Source organism: Serinus canaria, chromosome 14 (assembly GCF_022539315.1).
Source record: "Serinus canaria isolate serCan28SL12 chromosome 14, serCan2020, whole genome shotgun sequence".
NCBI classification, from domain to species: domain Eukaryota; kingdom Metazoa; phylum Chordata; class Aves; order Passeriformes; family Fringillidae; genus Serinus; species Serinus canaria.
The window spans coordinates 15171262-15190120 of NC_066328.1; the positions used below are offsets into that span (position 1 = coordinate 15171262).

Below are 18859 nucleotides of genomic sequence, written 5' to 3' on the forward strand. Positions count from 1 at the left end.
CCAGCATCACAGCCCAGCTCAGCGTGGAGAGCAGCACCACCAGAGCACGAGGAAACAGGAGGAGCAACCAAACCAAACCCTTGGAAACAAGTGACAACTGTTTAATGGAGTAAAAAGAAATCCCAACACCATCCTGGGCTGTTTATGCCACGGCTACTCCACGCACAGCTGCGTACACAGGTAGAAGAACAGGTTCCAAGCCCAGACTTCCTCACTTTTTATGGCTTTCAATTGGATCCCACTCAGTGTTTGAGGCCATTGTTGAACTGCTAACACATTCTGCAGCATGACTAACACCAACTGGGCTATTTTTCACTCACTTGTGAAAAATTCCTGTACCTGGTCCTATGGTATGTAGCTCTACATCACTCATCTTTATCCCAAAAAGAATTAAAAAATACACTCAGTCTTTGTCCTAAAAGAAGTTCTGGATTCCCTTGTCTCCTGGAACCATTATAAATTATAATCTAAATTATAATCTCTACTAAATTTATAATTTACCACTAAATTATAATCTCTACTTTTTCCTTCCCTTCTGTTTTGTTGAGATCTATAATTGCCCTGTATCTCTTCAGATGCTTCCAGGTGTCACCTACATGGGAGTTCAGGCTCAAAACATAGAAGGCACCAGCATTGGGCCTTCTTTTGTTTCTTTTTAATCTCAAGATTTATGAGAGGTAGTTGACTCATGTTTGGGCTGGCAGAGCTGGACTTTTGTAAGTAATTGCATCCTTGCTATTTTATTAATTAAGATAACTTTTCTCACTTTTGTCTGAGTTGTTGGGGATTGACTACTGTGAGAAAAATACAGATCTTTCCTGAGTCTCAGGCAGGTGAAAGTGCAGACACTTCCTTCTCCAGGGCCTGGCCCAGGCACCCAAAGGGAAAGGTGCAGATATATCAAATCTCCCAGCAAATATCTGCTCAGCTCTGCCAGACCATGCAAGCGTCTCCTCTCAGAGGGGAGCTCCACCCTCAGCACAAGGCAAGAAATCCTGCACACACCAGGGCTACTGTGAGCTGTTAAGTGTGGTTTTGCTCCACATACCCCCATTTCCTTTCCAGCAACAGCACCAGAAAAAATACTGAGGAGAGAGCTTGTAGCTGAGGAATTCAGTGGATGATTAACTCCATCCTACCTATTAACCACTGCCTCCGTTCCCTCCTGCCTCCTGGGAGCCCCAGATCTGGGCAGCAGAGCTGTGCCAGCACCTGATCCCCCCTGAGTGCTGTGCAGAGTCTCAGGTGATGTGCATGGCTCTGGCTCTGAGCTACCACCCATTAAGTGCACTAATGATTAATCCAGAACCCCAGCCCGGGCCCAGGATGGGAGCTGGCTCCCCTTGTGCCACCAAATGGATCCTGCTGCCTGCAGGGACACAGGGGGACCTGCAGGGACACCAGGAGCAGGGCCAGCTCCTCACAGGCAGGCACAGGGATGCAGTGACAGCTGCTGCTATTCCCCTTCCACACCCACCCAACATCTCAGCCGTGCTGTGCCCCCCTTGGGGCCAGGATGGGAGCAGGGATGCAGCTCCACCACCCTGAAGATGCTCCAGGGCCAGCTGGGTCCCTGAGCAGCCCCAGCCCATCACCTCACACCGCAGGACCTCCACATCCCACCGGCCCCACGTGTTTGTCACACTCTGCTGCACCTCAGAACACGGCAGGGCTGGGACACAAACTCCCTGTGTGACCTCAGGCACCTCCCCTGCCCTGTGCACGGAGCTCCTACAGCCTCACCCTGCTGGAAAACAGGAAGGGGAGGCTGGGGTTGGACATCAGCAAGAGTTTCTTCATGAAAGGGTTGTCAGGCAGTGGAAGGTGATGGAGTCACCATCCCTGGAGGTGTCCAAGGAATGGCTGAGGACATGATTTGTGGTGGCCTTGGCAGTGCTGGGGGAATGGTTGGACCCAGTGATCTTGGAGGGTTTTTCCAGCCTTAACAATTGTGTTATTCCATGATTCTCCTGTCACACAGCCTGTGAACCAGCCAGAATTTGGACTCCAAGAAGTCCAGAGAAGCGCACAAGTGGGTTTGCAGCCAGGAGGAGGACTGGAGCCACCCCTGCCATCCCAAACTCCAGTGGGAACACTGAAATGCAGCCACACTCCTCCCAGGAGCTGCTCCCCTGCACTGGACACAACTCTGACCTCCCAGCTGGGGCTGATGTCTCTGTTCAGGAAACTGATGGGTCTGCCCTGAGCAAAAAATACAAGCTGGGCAGAAAATTAATCTTTGCTTCTTTTTCAGATGCTTTAAAAGCAAAACTAATGGTTCTGCAGCTGTGGGAGCACAGCAGGACCCTGCTGGCTCCAGGACCTGCCACTTGGGAAGTTCCCCCAGCACAAGGCTGTGTTTGGTTCAGAGGATGAGGATGGAGAGGCTGAAGCCCAGGGAGGGTTGGGAAGGCAGGACCAAGGGCACCAATGAACCTGTCAAAGTGAGCCCACATCTCCCTTTTGCTGCCCTGCTGCTCACCCTGCTCAGGGTGAAGATTCACCTTCCCAGGAGCTGCTGGGGGATGTTCTACTGCCTCCTCACGAGGATGGCAGAGCACCAGGCAAGAAGGAATGACAAATCCAGGGCAGCCAAGCACTCCACAAGCACCCAATTCCCACAACCAACCAGGACAACACCCAAGGAAGCCTCAGCCCCCCCGGCTCAGTCAGGGAGAGGGATGCAGAGGAATCCCTGAGAGCCCAGCCCGCAGCAGCAGGGTCAGACTGCAAACAAAAGCAGGAGTCCTGCTTCCCCTGCTCCAGCCCTTAGCCAACACTGCCCCCAGTAGCTCGGCTCCCTCCCCAGCCAAGGTAAGCACTGCACTCCCCTGACTGCCCAGGGCAGCTCCTCCTGGCCTTGCTCACAGCCCCACGGCTGCTGCAGGATCCAGCAGCTCCCAGGAGCTGCAGAGCAAGCCAGGAGAGGGAACAGCAGCTCCAGGAGCTCCCCCTGCTCTGTGGGAGCCGAGGAACTGTGGTCAGTGTGCACAGGGAGCTGAAGGTGCTGATCAGAGCACCCACCTGGGAGAGGAGGATCCAGAGCTGGGCTGCCCATCCTCTAAAGGGGAATCGGCCACAGGTCAGACTCAATGAGCTCCGAGGTGTTTTCCAACCGAAATGATCCTGGGATTCTGTGAAAAGATCCTCTGGAATGTCCTTCCCAAGCAGCCAGAGTGGAGCTGGCTCAGGGGAAGCTGGGGGTCCTGCAGGAGTGGGCGTTGGGAGAGGAATTTCCCAACTCTCCCAGCTCCCTCTGAAGTGATGGGATCAAGCTACAGACTCGGATGTGTCTGGCTTATCCACAGCAAGACAGAGCACAGCAGTGGGCTCTGCTGGCTCATCTGAGAGATCTGATGGCCAGCTGTAATTAACCCTTCAATTGCTGCAAAGATAACTCGTGCCAGAGGGAAATATTCCCAGCTGACTGGCTGCTCAGCACGGGGCACTACACACAAAGCAAACCAAGCCAAGTTAATGTCCCTTTCATTTGTGTCTCTGTCAGATGCAATCTGTGCACGTACTCAGAAATTCAACTACCAAGGCCAGTGGCACTGCCACCTTGACAGCTCATGTCCTGCAAGCTCTGGAAAGGCACAGAGCTTTCCAAGCAATGGTTAATTACTGGATGCAGGGAGTGATAGGAGGGAGCGCAGCAAGGGCTTTGGAGCTCGGGCTCTGGCTGTTGGGCTACTGAAGTTATTGTGTTGTACAAAACACAGATTCAGGAGCCAGCCATGCTCCTGGCACTCCCTGCAGAAAGCAGGGTGTGTCCTCCCTCTCAATTAAACCTTGGGAATTGTCTTGTGTCAGCCCAGCAGAACCTCGAGTGCCACCCAGACAGCTCCAGCTTTGTCTCCACGGTGCTGCTGGATCTGTGCTATGCCCTGCACAGCCTTCCTGCACACAGGAGAAGCACCTTTCCTTTTAATTTTCCTTAGATGAAGCCCTTCCTCGCTGCTGTAGGAACACAATCCACCACAGATACCAGCTACAGTGAATTTTCTTAACACAACTCAGAGACTAACAAAGCCTAACCCTTGGCCTCTCCCAGCTTTTGTTTTCCCACCTCAGTTTTGTCTACAGTAATTTTTTTAAGACTTCTGATCCAACCTTTGCACCGATCCATGCAATCAGAGGTCGCAGAGCTCAGCCTATAAAGCCACTGTCTTCATGTTTTCCCTCTGTAGGAGTAAAATAATGTTCCCACACTCTGATAGGAACCTTTGCTCTGCACAGATTTAATTCATTACTTATGAATCTCTGGCCAGCACCACTCTTCTCATGGCAGTGGCTCTCTATTTGCAGCTGTCTCCAGAGTCTGGCAGGACAGGGAATCTTCTCTCTGCTGTGTAGAGAAGGAGCTCAGAAGGGATCCTGACTAATGGCTCCACCAACTCCTGCTTATGTTAAGAGTCCCCTTCCAGAAAATCACCCAGGTAGCAGCAACAGGCTGTCCTCCACAACTGCTTCACAGAGCAAAGATAATATCCCACTGGGTGGGAGCCAAGATATTTTCCAATGGAAACTGTTCTCCCAGGGAATCACTCTGCATCATATTTCAGAGGAGTGCTGTGTTTGGCTTTAGGGAATAGGAGATTTCTTTTTAGCTGTGAGGGCAGTTCTGGGACACAAATCACTGAGGAGTCACTGTGCATCCTGCTGGAATCACTGAGGAGCCTGGGATGGCAGCAGCTCTGCCACCCTCAAAGGCCAGTGCCCAAGTTCCAAGCTGATGCTTTGGCAGGATTGCCTGGATCACGAGCAGCTCTCAGGTAAGAGCTGCCCTTTGGCTGTGCCTGCACCAATCCACGAGAGCCCAGAGCTGGTACAGCAATAGGAAACATGGAAGGTGCCATTGATTGCTCTTTCCACATCCAAACTCCTCCTTTGCAAGCTCACTCTTTCCACAAAGCTTTCCAACCCTTTTATCATCTGGGGAGGGGTGAAACCCAACTCTGCCGAGGGCCAGCAGCACCACACTGCCTGCACAGGCTCTGCCAGAGCTCAGAGCCTTTCACCAGGTCCCCTGTGCCCCTGGGACCTGTCTGGGGGTGGCAAGGCCATCACCACCCTAAAAGCCCTGTCCCTCTCCTCTTCTGGTCAAACAAAAGCTGAAGCAGAGGTGTCAGAGGGAGTGCAAAGCACAGCAGAGAGGGGGGAGTGTGGCTGCAACGCTTTCCTTAGAGACTCCACTCTGCCTCCCATTGTGGTTTCCAGCTGTTCCCTGGGCTCTCCAAGCCCCAGGAGAGGAAATGTGGCACAGGCACTGTGCTGGGAGCACGTGGCACGGAACAGGGCTGGGATTCCTGCTCTTATCACCCCACAGAGATCCTGGCACAGCCTGCACAGCGTGCCTGGATGGCTCCCTCTGCTCCCAAACAGCCACACAGCCCCTGCTCATGGAGCAACCCGGGAGGGAAAACCTGGGACATTCCCGGAGTGACAGCAATGGTCCCACTGCCAGCAGGACTGTGGGTGCCAGCCCTGGGCTGCACTTTGGGCCAAGAGCATCCCCTGCAAGGGAAGGCTTGTTTGGCCTCTCTCCTGACAGCCCCACCTGAGAGCCACAACGCCCCTGTGCCAGGATGGGCACCCTGCTCTAGGAAATGTGATGTGGCATTTGGGAGCAGAGGCAGGAATGAACAGCTGGATTTTCCAAGCCACACGTGGAAAGGCTGCATTCAAGCCCTAACACACACCCAGCCAGCTGCGAGGTGAGCAGGTGAATGCAGAGGTACAAAAATACAAAACCAGGCACTTCTGGAGTGCTTCTTCAAGCAGCATTTCTGCACTACATAAATACACACACAAAAAAGAAAAAATAAAAATCACGGGATTTTTTTTTCCAGCTCTCAAAGGAATTCACGTGCCCCCACCACGGTTTTAGGGATCAAGGGATCATCCCCCCAGCTCACCACCCTGGGGCTGTCAGCGCAGGAATCTCCCGGGACAGCACACAAACGCTTTCACCAACCTGCCCCAAACCAACATCCGCAGCTCCAGCCCGGCCTCACTCCACCCCCTTGCCGAGGCGTGGTTTGAGAGAGAAACGCTCAGCTTTGGCCAACACGATCCGGCTGGGCTCTGCTTTCCCAGGCTTAGCTGTTCCTCGGGTTCCTCCCTCCGGAGGACTCAGCCCACACCCTGGGTCCGCTCCTCGCAGCGCCACTCCCACGGCTGCGCCCGGGCAGCGCTTAACCCGTTCCAGCAGGAGCAGAACCCATTCCAGGAGGAGCAGAACCCATTCCAGCAGGAGCAGAACCCATTCCAGCAGGAGCAGAACCCATTCCAGCAGGAGCAGAACCCTTTCCAGGAGGAGCAGAACCCATTCCAGGAGCCCGCTTAACCCATTCCAGCAGGAGCAGAACCCATGCCAGGAGGAGCAGAACCCATTCCAGCAGGAGCAGAACCCTTTCCAGGAGGAGCAGAACCCATTCCCAGCAGGAGCAGAGCCCCTGAGCAGCCCAGTTAACCCATTCCAGTAGGAAGAGAATCCCCGAGCAGCTCGGTTAACCCATTCCCAGCAGGAGCAGAACCCACTGCCAGCAGGAGCAGAGCCCCGAGCCCTGGGACAGTGCTCCACAGCATCCCTGGCAACCCCCCAGGCCAGGGGCAGGACGGAGAGGAGCCACTGCCTGTCCCTGCAGGGAGAACCCTCCTTTGCCTCTGGATGCTGGTGCTGTCCCTGCCAGAGGAGCCCGGAGCAGCCACAGGGATCCTGTGGGAGCCAAGGCTGAGGGGCTGCCAGGGATGTTGCAATGGAGCTGGGAAGAGGCCATTGCTGGGGATCTGCAAGTACCACAGAACCAGGGGATCACCCAAAGCTCTGGGCTGGGAGGGACCTCAAAGGAATCCAGTGCCACCCCTGCCATGGGCAGGGACACCTTCCACTGTCCCAGGTCACTCCAAGCCCTGTCTAATCCGGCCCTCGGCACTGCCAGCTGCTCAAGGCAACCTCACAAGGAACAATTTCCTCCCAATATTCCATCCAACCCTTCCCTCTGTCAGTGTGAAACCATTCCCCCTTGTCCTGGCACTCCATGCCCTCGTCACAAGTCCCTCTCCAGCTCTCCTGGTGCTCTGTAAGGACCAGGAGCTCTGTCCAAGGAGGTGGGCACAGGCTCAGGGACGGCTTCAAACCCCACCCTGGAAATGTCCCTTCCAAACCAGGGATTGGACTCTGTGATTCCATCACTGACACACAGACTGCACCTCACAGAGCAGAGTGCTTCTCCACACAAGGAGCTGCCTGCACAGGCTGGCAGAAAACGAGCTGCCAGCTGTCACCAGGAGAAACAAGGCCACGGTGTGGTGGCCAGGGACAACTCTGGATGAATAGGAACTGGCTGGCGGAGTCGTGGCTCGGATCCAGACCCCGTGTCACCCCAGGCTGCCCTGCAGGAACGAGCTGCTGCAGGCTGTGGCTGCTGGGAGAGCCAGCACAGCCCTGTCCCCATGGTCCTGCAGAGCATCTGCCAGCACAACTGCAGTGAGAACTGAGGATCCACCAGCTCCCAAACCTGCACAGCCTGCAGGGACAGCAGGGCCACGCTCCAGCCCCCAGAAATGCTGTAGGTGGGAGATCTGCTACACGGAGTGAATGAGCATCCAGTCCTGTCGCCACCCCAGCTATCACACTGCCTTAGCACGGGCTGCTAATTGAATTCAACATGACAGCAGGTTACACACAATCACACAGGACCATATGCCACGTCTGAAACTTCCCTGCCCAGCTCAGCTCAGCGAGGTTTTTCTGAGGCCTGATGCCAGGAAGCAGAGGAGATTTACCTGTTCCTAACCTGAGGGCAACTATTTTGCTGTTAATGCAGTAGAAACAGCTGGCTGAGGAATTGTTTTAATTATGTGTTTTGCTTATCTGCACGTTATCAAAAAGGATGTGATCTTTCAAGGGAAAGGGAAAAGCTGGAAAGCTGAGGAAGTTCAGCATGCACAGAGAGCTCACAGCACCTTCCAGTATCTGAAAGGGCCACAGGGAGGCCAGAGAGGGACTGTCCATCAGGACCTGTAGTGACAGGACAGGTCACTGAAAGAGGAAAAACTGAGGTTTGATATATGGAAAAAATTCCTCCCTGTGAGGGTGGGCAGGCCCTGGCACAGGGTGCCCAGAGCAGCTGTGGCTGCCCCTGGATCCCTGGAAATGCCCAAGGCCAGGCTGGCCAGGGCTTGGAGCAACCAGGTCTAAAGGAAGGTGTCCCTGCCAAGAGCAGAGGAGTGAAATGAGATGCTCATTAAGGTCCTTTCCCAACCCAACTATTCCAGGATCCTGTGATTCCATGACAGAATCTCTTTACTGGTCACGGCTCCTAAAAATACACTGCAAATGCTACAGCTTGCACGCTTTTGATGCTCTTCCTGATGACAGCTATTCTTAAATAAACGTGAATGGCAGCAATCACATGAGTTTTGCTTTTTGTGCCCTTTGCAAAGCAAAAAACTTACATTATGTTTCAACTGACATTTTTAGTTTTGGCAAGCAGGGGTGCCAACTTCTCTTCAGCATCTACGTAAAAGAGCAGTGATTCGATATGAAAAACAGGCTCATTCTTTACTGCAGGGGAAGGATGAGAAATGAGGGCTGGAGGGGTCTGGTAGGACACCACCACCCTCCTTTGGGACAGGCTAGTGACCTTGGGCACAGCTCGTCCGTGCAGCTGAAGGGGAGCGTGGCCGGCAGCTCCACAGCCACTGCGGCTTTCCAGCCTTGGAGCCACATTTCAGCAAGGGCTGGAGAGAAGGGAGGGATGGTGGGGAGGGAGAGGAGGGTGGTTTGATGTGGGGGGAGAAATGGGTGGGCTGGTGAGCAGCAGCAGCCGTTCCTCTGAACAGCAACAGCACCGTGAGCACAGCCTGGGAGCGGAGCTGCCAACTTTCCACTGGGGAAGAGACGGGAAATTTTCCCTCTGAGCCTGACAGCCTGCCTAAAATCAGGAGGGAATAACTCACAAGTGCTGCGTGCCCCAGAACCCACCCTACTGCCCACACTGCTCCGTGCACTCTCCTCACATTGAGAGCAAGATCCAGGCAGCTCCCAGCCTGCTCCACCCTGGCACTGGAATGCACAGCTTTGCTCCCGAGCTGTCCTTCTTCCCCTGCTCACTTTGTTACTCACTTACTACAACTCAGATAAATGTTTGGGGACATGTGGAGTAAATAAAACACAAAATCAAGCTGAACTGCAACAATCCATCAAAGGACAACAAAGCCTGGAGGAACGGAGAAAGGATGACGCCGAGACGCGTTATGGAAACCACAGCGTGGAAAACGTGGCATGACAAGAGATAAAACAAGGAATCCCATTAAAAGGGGATAAAAGGCAGAGGAGCATTAGCAAACCATATGAGTTCTACCTTCTGAGTGAGTGGTTTTCTTTCAAATCCACTCTTTGTGAGAGCAGAATGAAAGCAGCTGAGTGAAAGGCAAAGAGACCTGCTGGGGGCTAGCCAGCAGGAGAGGAGCAGGATCAGCCCTCACTTTCACTCCAGCAAGGAAAAAGCAACACACAGAAAGAGACCACCAGGAAACTTAAAAATTTCAGGAAACACAGGGAAAAATCAGTGTAAACAGTGCACAGGAAAAAACACACCAGGTGTCAGAGGAAACCCAGAGGGTTTCACCAGCAGCTCCTCCTGCCTCAGGGAGTCCAAGAGGTTTAATTTCAGTTCTTTAACATGGGGGGTTTTGTCACTACCAGGGTTTGTAGGTTTGGCTGCACCAAACTACAGATCATAAAAGCGAGACTTGTTGATGCTGCTTGGGATTATTCAACTGCAACTTTTGCCACAGAGCAGGAGCACCTTCAAAGGCGCCTCTCCGGTGGATGCCTGCTCTTCCTGAGCTGGACATTTCTCTTAATACACTTTGAAACACCACTAAGAAAAGTTTTAATTTGTAAAAAAGTGTCTCAGTCGTGGGAACAGCACTGAGGGTTCTCTGAAGCTTTAGGAAGGAGCACAATAAACAGCCCAGCCCTCTCTAACAGCAGAGCCCGTTCTGCTCCCACACCACACCACAGAATTGTCTCCTTGTTCACACTCAGACTATAGCTACGAGCTGCTTATGGGACTGGTCCCTTCCACAGGCTGAAAGAATCTCGCTGGCAAAATATTTATCTAGCACCTCATTTGGGCCTTTTTCCCTCTCCAAAATTTCTTACAAAAGAGAAACGCAGCCTTGTTTTCGCTGGGCTATGGCTCCCTACAAGAATGACATTCCAGGCTGCCTCAGTTTTTTCCAGGAACAGCAACAGAGCTGTTTTGCTTTTGTGGCCTGGATACTACTGTACAGACACTGCACTGCCTGTGGGTTTACCTGAATTCGATTTTAATTGAAACTGGAATTTTGTTTTTCCCCTTATAGCTTCTGAAGACACCCCAAGCCTTGAAAAGGCTTTTCCTGCATCATGTAATAATATCGAAATCTACCAATCGCTGCTGACCCTTGAAATTTAAAATACCAGACTGCAGGTTCCTGAATCATAGGATCTGTTCATTTTAAGGTTTATTTAGGTGAAGTCACCGGCTGGGCAGTGCAACCCCAGGGCTCAGTGCCAAATCCACAAAAAACCCCACAGGGTTTTGGATGAAAGTTCTGATCCCCAAATCTGCTTCTGCAGGAGCCTGGCGACAGCAGAGCTCCTCTGATCCCAGCTTCTCCTTCTCACCCATCCACAAACACTATTCCATCCTGATGAGGGGAAAAGAAAGGAAGTTTCCACTCCCATCCTTTTACATCGGGATTCTAATTTCCACTTCAAACCTGCCACGACACCGAAGATGTGTCAGAAAGAATCAGTATTTGCAAGGGGAAGTCGGAAAGCCTTGATGAGATTCATTTCCACTCGGGGAACGAAATAAGCGATGAAAGCTCAAGAAACAGCTCAGGCTCAAATAAATGCGAACAAAATCCGGCAGCGCTGAGAGCAAAGCACTTGAAAAGAGATGGATCAGAGCATTCCTGGGATGCAGGAGCTCAGAAGTGCAAATGCTGCCACTGGAAGCCTCGCTGCCCCAGTTCAGATCCGCGCACTGCGGATTATTTGGAAAAACAGCCTTTGCTCCTGGTTCCAGCCAGACTTTGCGTTACACTTCAAGAACCTGACTCTGGCCATGGGAAGGGGCCAATATTCCCACTCGGTCTGCCTGGAGGCTGCTTCCAGCGAGGTATGTGGTGTCTGCGAGCAGCAGAGCCCATTTCCTTAGTGATTCTTTGGATGGGACACTTCCCCGAGCTCCTGGTAACAGCGCGGCCGCAGTTGGCATTTATTTCCTCCAAGCTGCTCTGTCTAAAACGTCGGATACAAGAGGAATTCATTTCCTAGGCCTCGCTTCTACAGCCAGAAATTCGGAATCGCAGTCGCCGAGTGCTGCTGCGAGCAAATGGCCGGGAATTCTGGCGTTGGGAATTTTCAGAACTCGGCCTTCCTAAAGGCTGCTTTTAGTTCAGAATAATTAATTTTTTGAAAAGGGGTTGTTGAGATATTAAAAAATATTTTCCCTCTAACGAGAGAATATATAAACGTTATTTATCAGTCCGTGTTCAACAAAGGCAATGTGAAATTATTAGGCAAAACCAGTTGCATAACCTCACTGAGCCATGAGCCAGGGTCCCTTCCATCCCAACAGGAATGAATCTGTAAACTCTTCATGGTTATAAGGAGAGTGGGTGCACCTGCATTCTCTGCCATCACCAGGAGGCCAAACAGGGCAGTAAACCTGAAAGAAACTTCAGCACATCTTAGCCCAGCCCTCAGAACTGGACCAGCACACATAGTGATGAGCTGCCTGACAGGGATGACTCCACAGCCTGAACTCCAAACACGAGCTCTGTGCCCTACACAAACACTTCTGCAATCAGAACATGTGCCACAAACACCATCCATTGCTCTGGAGCATTTCCCCTTCCCATGGTTTTGTTCACCTGCAAGAGCTTTCTGTCCCACTTCCATCTGTCACTGCACAATACCCAAAACTTTCTGGGAGCTTTTACAACTCAGCGCTTCTGAACAACAATAACATAGCCTCCAACACTTACTACCAACATTAATAACCACAGAAACACATTGTCATGGCCCCAAATCCTCAAAAAGCCAAATGAAGGACTGATCGTCACAGCCTTCAGGAGGCTGCTCCACAATGACCAGCCTGGGGAGCTGCAGAGCCCCATCTCAAACCATCAACAGATAACAGAAACCCAGAACCTCCTTAATAAAAACCAGTCTTTTCCAGTTTGGGACTTTCTGCAACAAACAATGGCTGGTTTGTTTGCAGAAGTCTAAATATATCTAGCAAGAAAAGAGCTGGAAAACACCTTGGCTGCTGGATTTAGAGATGTGCACATTTTCCCCAAGTTAGCCCAGACACAGCCTGCAAAACCTACAATGTGTGTTTGCTGTGGTACTCCACAACTTCTGCAGTATCTCTGTATTGACACTAAAAGTGGAAGCTTAGTTAAGAATGTCCAAATAGAGAAGCAGACCCTTAATACAGCGAAATACCACCAGAAATTAGTTCATGTGAGATCTATCCACCGCGCCAGGCCCCACGTCATCTTTCTTATATGAATCACTTGATGCTTTTGTCTCCTCAAGAACTGAAATCTGCTCCCTATGGAAAACCAAACTTTTCCCCTACGTCTGTTTTTTGCGTCACGCAGCGAGCTGATTTCAGTGACAGAGCACATGGCCCATTCCAGAGCCCCTCCACGAACACGCCTGACCGACCGACCCACAGCAGCCAGACACAAACACATCTGTCATCCCATCCCAGCGCTTCCAGGAGAAACGCTCCTTACGTCTTAGCTGCGTCTTTCGGATTTGCTTTAAAGCGTGTTTAACCCCCAATTAATTCAAACACTCCTTCCCTCACACCCTGCTCCCGTTATTGCCCAAGAACCTCCCGAACACGGAACCCCCGAACACGGAACCTCCCGAACCCAACTCTCGAACACGGAACCCCCCGAACCCAACTCTCGAACACGGAACCCCCCGAACCCAACTCTCGAACACGGAACCCCCCGAACCCAACTCTCGAACACGGAACCCCCCGAACCAAACTCCCCAACACGGAACCCCCCGAACCCAACTCTCGAACACGGAACCCCCCGAACCAAACTCCCCAACACGGAACCCCCCGAACCCAACTCTCGAACACGGAACCCCCCCGAACCAAAGTCCCCAACACGGAACCTCCCAACCAAACTCCTGGCAAGGAACCTCCCGAACCAAAGTCCCCAGCACAGAACCCCCCGAACCAAACTCCCCAACACGGAACCCCCCGAACCAAACTCCCCGAGCCAAACTCCCCAACACGGAACTCCCCAACACGGAAGCCCCCCGAACCAAACTCCCGGCTCGGAACCTCTCGAACCAAACCCCCTGAACCAAACTCCCCAACACGGAACCCCCCGAAGCAAACTCGCGGCTCGGAGCCCCCCCGCTCCATGCACCCCTCGCCCCCGGCCGTGCCCGGTACTCACAGCGCGGTGGCGGCGGGGGGCACGGCGGCCCCCGGGCTCTCCACGCCGCGGGCCGAGCAGTTGACGGCGCAGGCGGGCGCGGCGCAGGCACAGCCCGGGGCGCAGGGCCGGCAGGCGGGGGCCGGGGTCGCGGCGAGCCCCCCGCACAGCAGCGAGCAGAGCAGGCACCAGCCCGGCAGCGGCAGCCGCGGGGCGCCATGTTTGCGCTGTGCTCCGGTGGCTCCATTTCCCAAAGGCATCTCTCCCTACGGGCATGGCATGGCCCCGGCGCGCCGCCGCCGGCCCGGCCGCCCGCCCCGCCGCGCTCCGCCGCCGCCTCAGCGCCCGCCCGCCATGGCCCGGCCCGCTGGGGCCCCGCTCGCCGCGCTGACAGCCCCGGCCCGGCCCGGCGCCGCTCGGCTCTGCTGCTCCGCCCGGCCGCGGCCGCCCCCGCTCCGCCTCCCGCCCGGCGGAAACACGGCGCCGCTCCAGCCCGGGCCGCCCCCGCTCCGGCCCGGCACCGCGGGCACCGCGGGTCCCGGCAGCAGCAGGATCCCGTGGGAAAGGGGTGTCCCGGGGGGCAGGCGGCATCTCGGGGCACAGGGGTGTTCCGGGAACAGCGGGATCCCGTGGGGATGTGATCCCGTGGGAAAGGGGTGTCCTAGGAACCGGGGGATGCCACGGGGAAGGGATGTCCTAGGACCGGGGGGATCCCGTGGGACACGAGGGTCCCGGGGGACAGGGCTGTCCCTGGGGCAGGAACACCCCGAGAGAAAGAGGAGCCTGGACACAGGAGCCATGCTGAGGACAGAAGCATCCCGGGGAACATGAGCATCCCCGGGTCAGGAGAATCCCGGGTAACAAGGGCTATCCCCGTGGGGGGCAGCTCAGACAGCGGGCAGGGCACAGAATGCGGCCGGGAATTGTGTCCCGGTGCCTGGGCACACAGGGCGGTGTGCCCGCCTGAGCCCTCCCCGAGGCTGTGGGATGCAGTACGGGCTGCAGGGTGTGTGTCACACCCCCAGCACGGCAGGTAACTCGGGTACCTCGGGGAGAGAGAGGAAAAACGAGGCAGGTACTTTCCAGTGCGTTTTTTTTTCAGCATCAAACACAGCAAATCTGTCAGGTTTCAATGTCACTTTCACCCTGCAATGGCCCCGGGCGCTGGCTGTGGCTCAGACCTGGTGAGATCAATCCATCAACACACAACATCTCCTCGGGAAGCCGAATTATTTCTGATTTTAAAATATAACTAAAATAAAATCTCCACACAACCAAAGGAAGCACCATTACAGAGGGCATCTCCCCAAAACCAGTCCCACTTGGAAAAGGTGGAAGAGCTGTGACAGCTGATTATTGCACCCTGATTTGTTGGTGTTTCACCTGTGCTGTGTTTACTCAGGACAGAGAAGGGTTAGCCAGGGTGATGGTTTGGGTTTGAATCATGCAGGATTTTTGTGATTTTGGGTATGTGGGATTCTCTAGGGAGCAAGGGACTGGCCCTTCAGCACTGTGTGTTCATCCGCTGTGGGCTATGAATCCCACCCAGAATCACTGAAGTTGGAAAAGACCCCACCTCTGGCTCTGCCCAGTGAGGTTGACCCAGGATGGTCCTGATCCAGAATCTGCCAGCACCTGTGTGGTTTCAGCTTTGGGATTGTCCTGCTGAGGTTCTGGCTTCCTGTATGCAAACTCTGAACAAACCTGAAATGCAAAGCCTGACAGCATCCAACCCCCCTCCTTGGCATGGTGCTTAATGTATGTGAGAATTTACTTTCCAAAAACATTTTGTGCCTTGAATGTTGGGCCTGAAATGTGCTTGAAAGACACATCATCCTGTGCATGATGTATTGTGCCCAAAATAGCTCCATGGTTACTATTTCCTCATCTGACTACGATATATTTATTTCCGCTCCCTCAATTGTAAATTGCTTTTTGTAGGGTTCTTTTCCCTTTCTTTTGTACTGATGCCCATATTCCTTCAGATAACAGCAAGGAGAAAATATCCTGTGTGTGGATTGTAATCAGTAGATTAGCTGGCTAATGGAATCCAGCTGATGGAATGAAGTTAAGGGCTCTCCTCCAAAAGCCAGGGCTGCCAAGCTGTAACGAGGCAGTGAGCAAGGAAATACTTGAGTGAGTGTGCAAGGAGAGAGCAAACCTTGACATGGTGGCGAGAAAATCATTTGTTCACATCAAATCACGATTCTTCATCTTGGAGGAAAGTCTTGTCGCTGAGCTGGGGTTTAAAACAGCAGCTGTGGAAAATGATGGAAGTGGAAAATGCACTCTGGGGTTGGGAGGCTGCTGCTCACTGCGAGGCTGGGAAGGGCTTGTGGTGGGGAAGGGATTCTGCTGGATCCTCCCACTGGCGGGAACAGGAGAGTTTCTCAACACTGTTTACTTGAAGCAGAATTAAAACCCCAGTGAAGAGGCTGCTGATTCTCCCCGTCCTGCATGCAGGCACCCAGCACATCCCAGACACACCATGCTCAGCAGAACGTGACAGAGCTGTGGCTGAGCAGGAATGTCCCTGCTGCATCCAGATCCCCAAACCACTGCAGATGGCTTTGGACAGCCCTGGAGCCCCTCTCCAGCACCCAGTTCTGCCCAGGAAGCACAGTTTGTCTCCTACAGCACCAGGGGCAGGTCCATGAGCAGCCAATGCAGGCACCTTCTTGTCCAGGTGTGCCGGTGGCCCATGGAGGGGGAACAGTGTAGCTGGAAATTGGATTGGAGCCAGGACAGGGAGCCTTCTACCTCCAGCAGCACCCATGCAACTGCACCTGGTGTGGGTTTGCAAAAGGCAGGGACAAAGCCCCTCTCGACCTCTCAGGTCCCTTGCCAAGAGCTGTGGGCCCTTGGAGAGCAGCTGTATTTATGCACAGCCACAGTAACAGCTCCATTTGCTGTGATTTCCCCACTCAGCAATAACTCTCACCTGGTGGAAGTAGCAGAGCTGATCTCAGCAGTGTCTGGGGGAAAGAGCTCCAGTGGGAGTGGGACACAGGGATCCCAGAGGAGCTGGGGATCCCTGTTCCTCCAGGTTGGAGGTGGCTCTATCCCTCCCTGCAGGCTGTGGCACAAAACGTGGCTGCATTTTGTGCCTCCCTTTCTTGTGTGATCACAGAATCATGGAATTATTCAGGTTGGAAAACCGCTTGCTGAGGGTAATACACGGAGGTACCAACACCCACGAGAGCTGCAGGATACGCCAGCCTCTATTTTTGAGCCTGTTTTGTAACAAAAAATCAAAAACCACAAATCATTGTTAGAGTATATGTTAGCCAAGTCAGCTGAATGGGCCAAACATTTCATTTATAAACAATTTTCTTAAATACATTTTAGTGTATTTTCTCTTCCATCCTACCAGCTCCTCAAGAAACATAATCACTGTGATCAGTAGGAGTTGGGAAAGACCACCGAGCCCAGCCATCCCCCCAGCCCTGCCAAGCCCTAACCCATCTCCCAGTGCCACATCCATGGATTTGTTACACTGGGAATGGGGCAGTGACACTCCCTGAGGAGTCACGCCCACAGGGACCATCTCCACACCCAGTCCTGGCTCCTGCTTCTCCCCTTTTCCCATGTCCCTGCTCCAGTCGTGCCCCGATGGCAGCAGCAGACCCGGGAGCTCCCATCGCCCGGCCCCGGCGGGCTCAGCCCGCTCCCGGTGCCGGTTCGCGGGGCCCGGGCGCCCTCTAGCACCGCCTCCGGGATAGGGAGCGGGAACAGGCCCGGAACGAGCCCGGGGAGCACGGAATCACCGAATCCCGGCGGTCCGAAAAGCCCTCTGAGACCACCCAGCCCGGCTGCCCCCCATCAGAGCCAAGGCCACCTCTAACGCGTGTCCCCAAGTGCCACATCCTCACGTCTTTTAAAGGACAAGGGGAGCGGCTTCCTGCTGGCAGAGAGCGGGGAGAGATCAGGAATTAGGAACTGATTGCTCTTCAGAGCTCTGAGAGCCTGAAGCGCCTGGCTGCGGGCTGGCCGTGCTGCTCACACTCTCTCATTTTGAAATAAAACCTAATTGCCAGAGCTCGCTACATTCTTGCTAAGAGGAAATGTCCAGCCTTCCGTGGAAAACAGTAACAAACAGCCTTAAAACTCGGAGCTCCATCGTCATGGTCGTCACCCAGATTGTTAATTACCCTGAGCAGCGCCGCTGGCTCCCACTCAGGTTGGGAATGTCACCTCAGGTGTGCCAGAGCAGAAAGACAAAAGCTGCTGGATCCCGCCCGTGTCTCATCAGCCATCTGCCACCAATTAGCGCTGATGAACGCCTGGGCACGCTTCGGGCACTCATTTGCATGTCCCATGGCTGGTGGGAGCCCAGCTCCTCCTTGGCTGGCCCAGAAGCTGGGCTTGCTTCTCCTTCCCCACCTGGCTCGGGGGCTGGCCGTGCCTCTCCCTCCCCACCTGGCTCGGGGGCTGGCCGTGCCTTTCCCTCCCCACCTGGCTCGGGGGCTGGCCGTGCCTTTCCCTCCCCACCTGGCTCGGGGGCTGGCCGTGCCTCTCCTTCCCCACCTGGCTCGGGGGCTGGCCGTGCCTTTCCCTCCCCACCTGGCTCGGGGGCTGGCTGTGCCTTTCCCTCCCTGGGATGTGCCCTCAGCACAGTCACACATCCATCCATCCCCTGGGTCCCTCGGGAGCCTCTCCCCAGCTGGCCCTAGCGAGTGACTTGTTCTCCAGAGCAGCAGCTTTACGAGCCTCTGCACATTTCCATGCTGCTCATTACCACTGTTTATTGTTTTACAAGGGCCCAGAGCACTGCTCACATCCCAGGGCTGGCCCGTGGGAGCTCTTGAGCTCTGCAGTGCCAAACTAATTTCCAAAGATGAGGGTTTTCAGGGATTTATTTGTTCCAGCTCCTTGGGCTCTGCTGTGGTGGCTCCAGGCAGTGCCAGGCTCAGGGCCACTGGCTGGGCTCGTGCTCCAGCCACGGTCTGGCTGCTGTGAATCGTTCTGGGATGGCAATGGCCAAGTGTGCAGGGATAGCAGAGGCACCTGTGACATTTACACCCTTGCTTTTGAAACCACAACCACAGCCTAACCCTTCACTGGCTCAGGATGTGTTTGTGTACAGCTACAAAATACCTCAGATATTTCCAAGCTGACATGTTATATTCCTAAAATATTTGATGAAGCTGAGGGATGTCTGAAAAGCATCTAAAATATACAAAATGGCCTGGAAATATCTCATATTAGGGAGGCTGGGCATTTGTTCTGCCCTCCCTCCCTTTCAAAGGCCTTTTGAACATCCAACTCTTCATCCTGTCTCAAAGTCCTCGTGAGTGGCTGCTGAGCTGGGGACTGCCCTGCACTCAGCCCTCTGCTCCTGAAACCTTGGCTCGTGTCAGTCTTGGCACAAGGAAAATTCGTG

The 18859-nt window shown here is 54.0% G+C and overlaps 1 protein-coding gene across 1 annotated transcript in view; it reads right to left on the reverse strand.

Annotated features, from left to right (window-relative positions):
- The window catches only part of PKD1 (polycystin 1, transient receptor potential channel interacting), a 78448-nt gene extending 64686 nt beyond the window's left edge, over nt 1-13762 (reverse strand). The window contains exon 1 of the mRNA XM_050980023.1: nt 13498-13762. Coding sequence (XP_050835980.1) covers nt 13498-13736 — 239 coding nt within the window. The 5' untranslated portion in view covers nt 13737-13762. The remainder of the gene's footprint in view (nt 1-13497) is intronic.
- Between the last annotated feature and the right edge of the window lie 5097 nt (nt 13763-18859).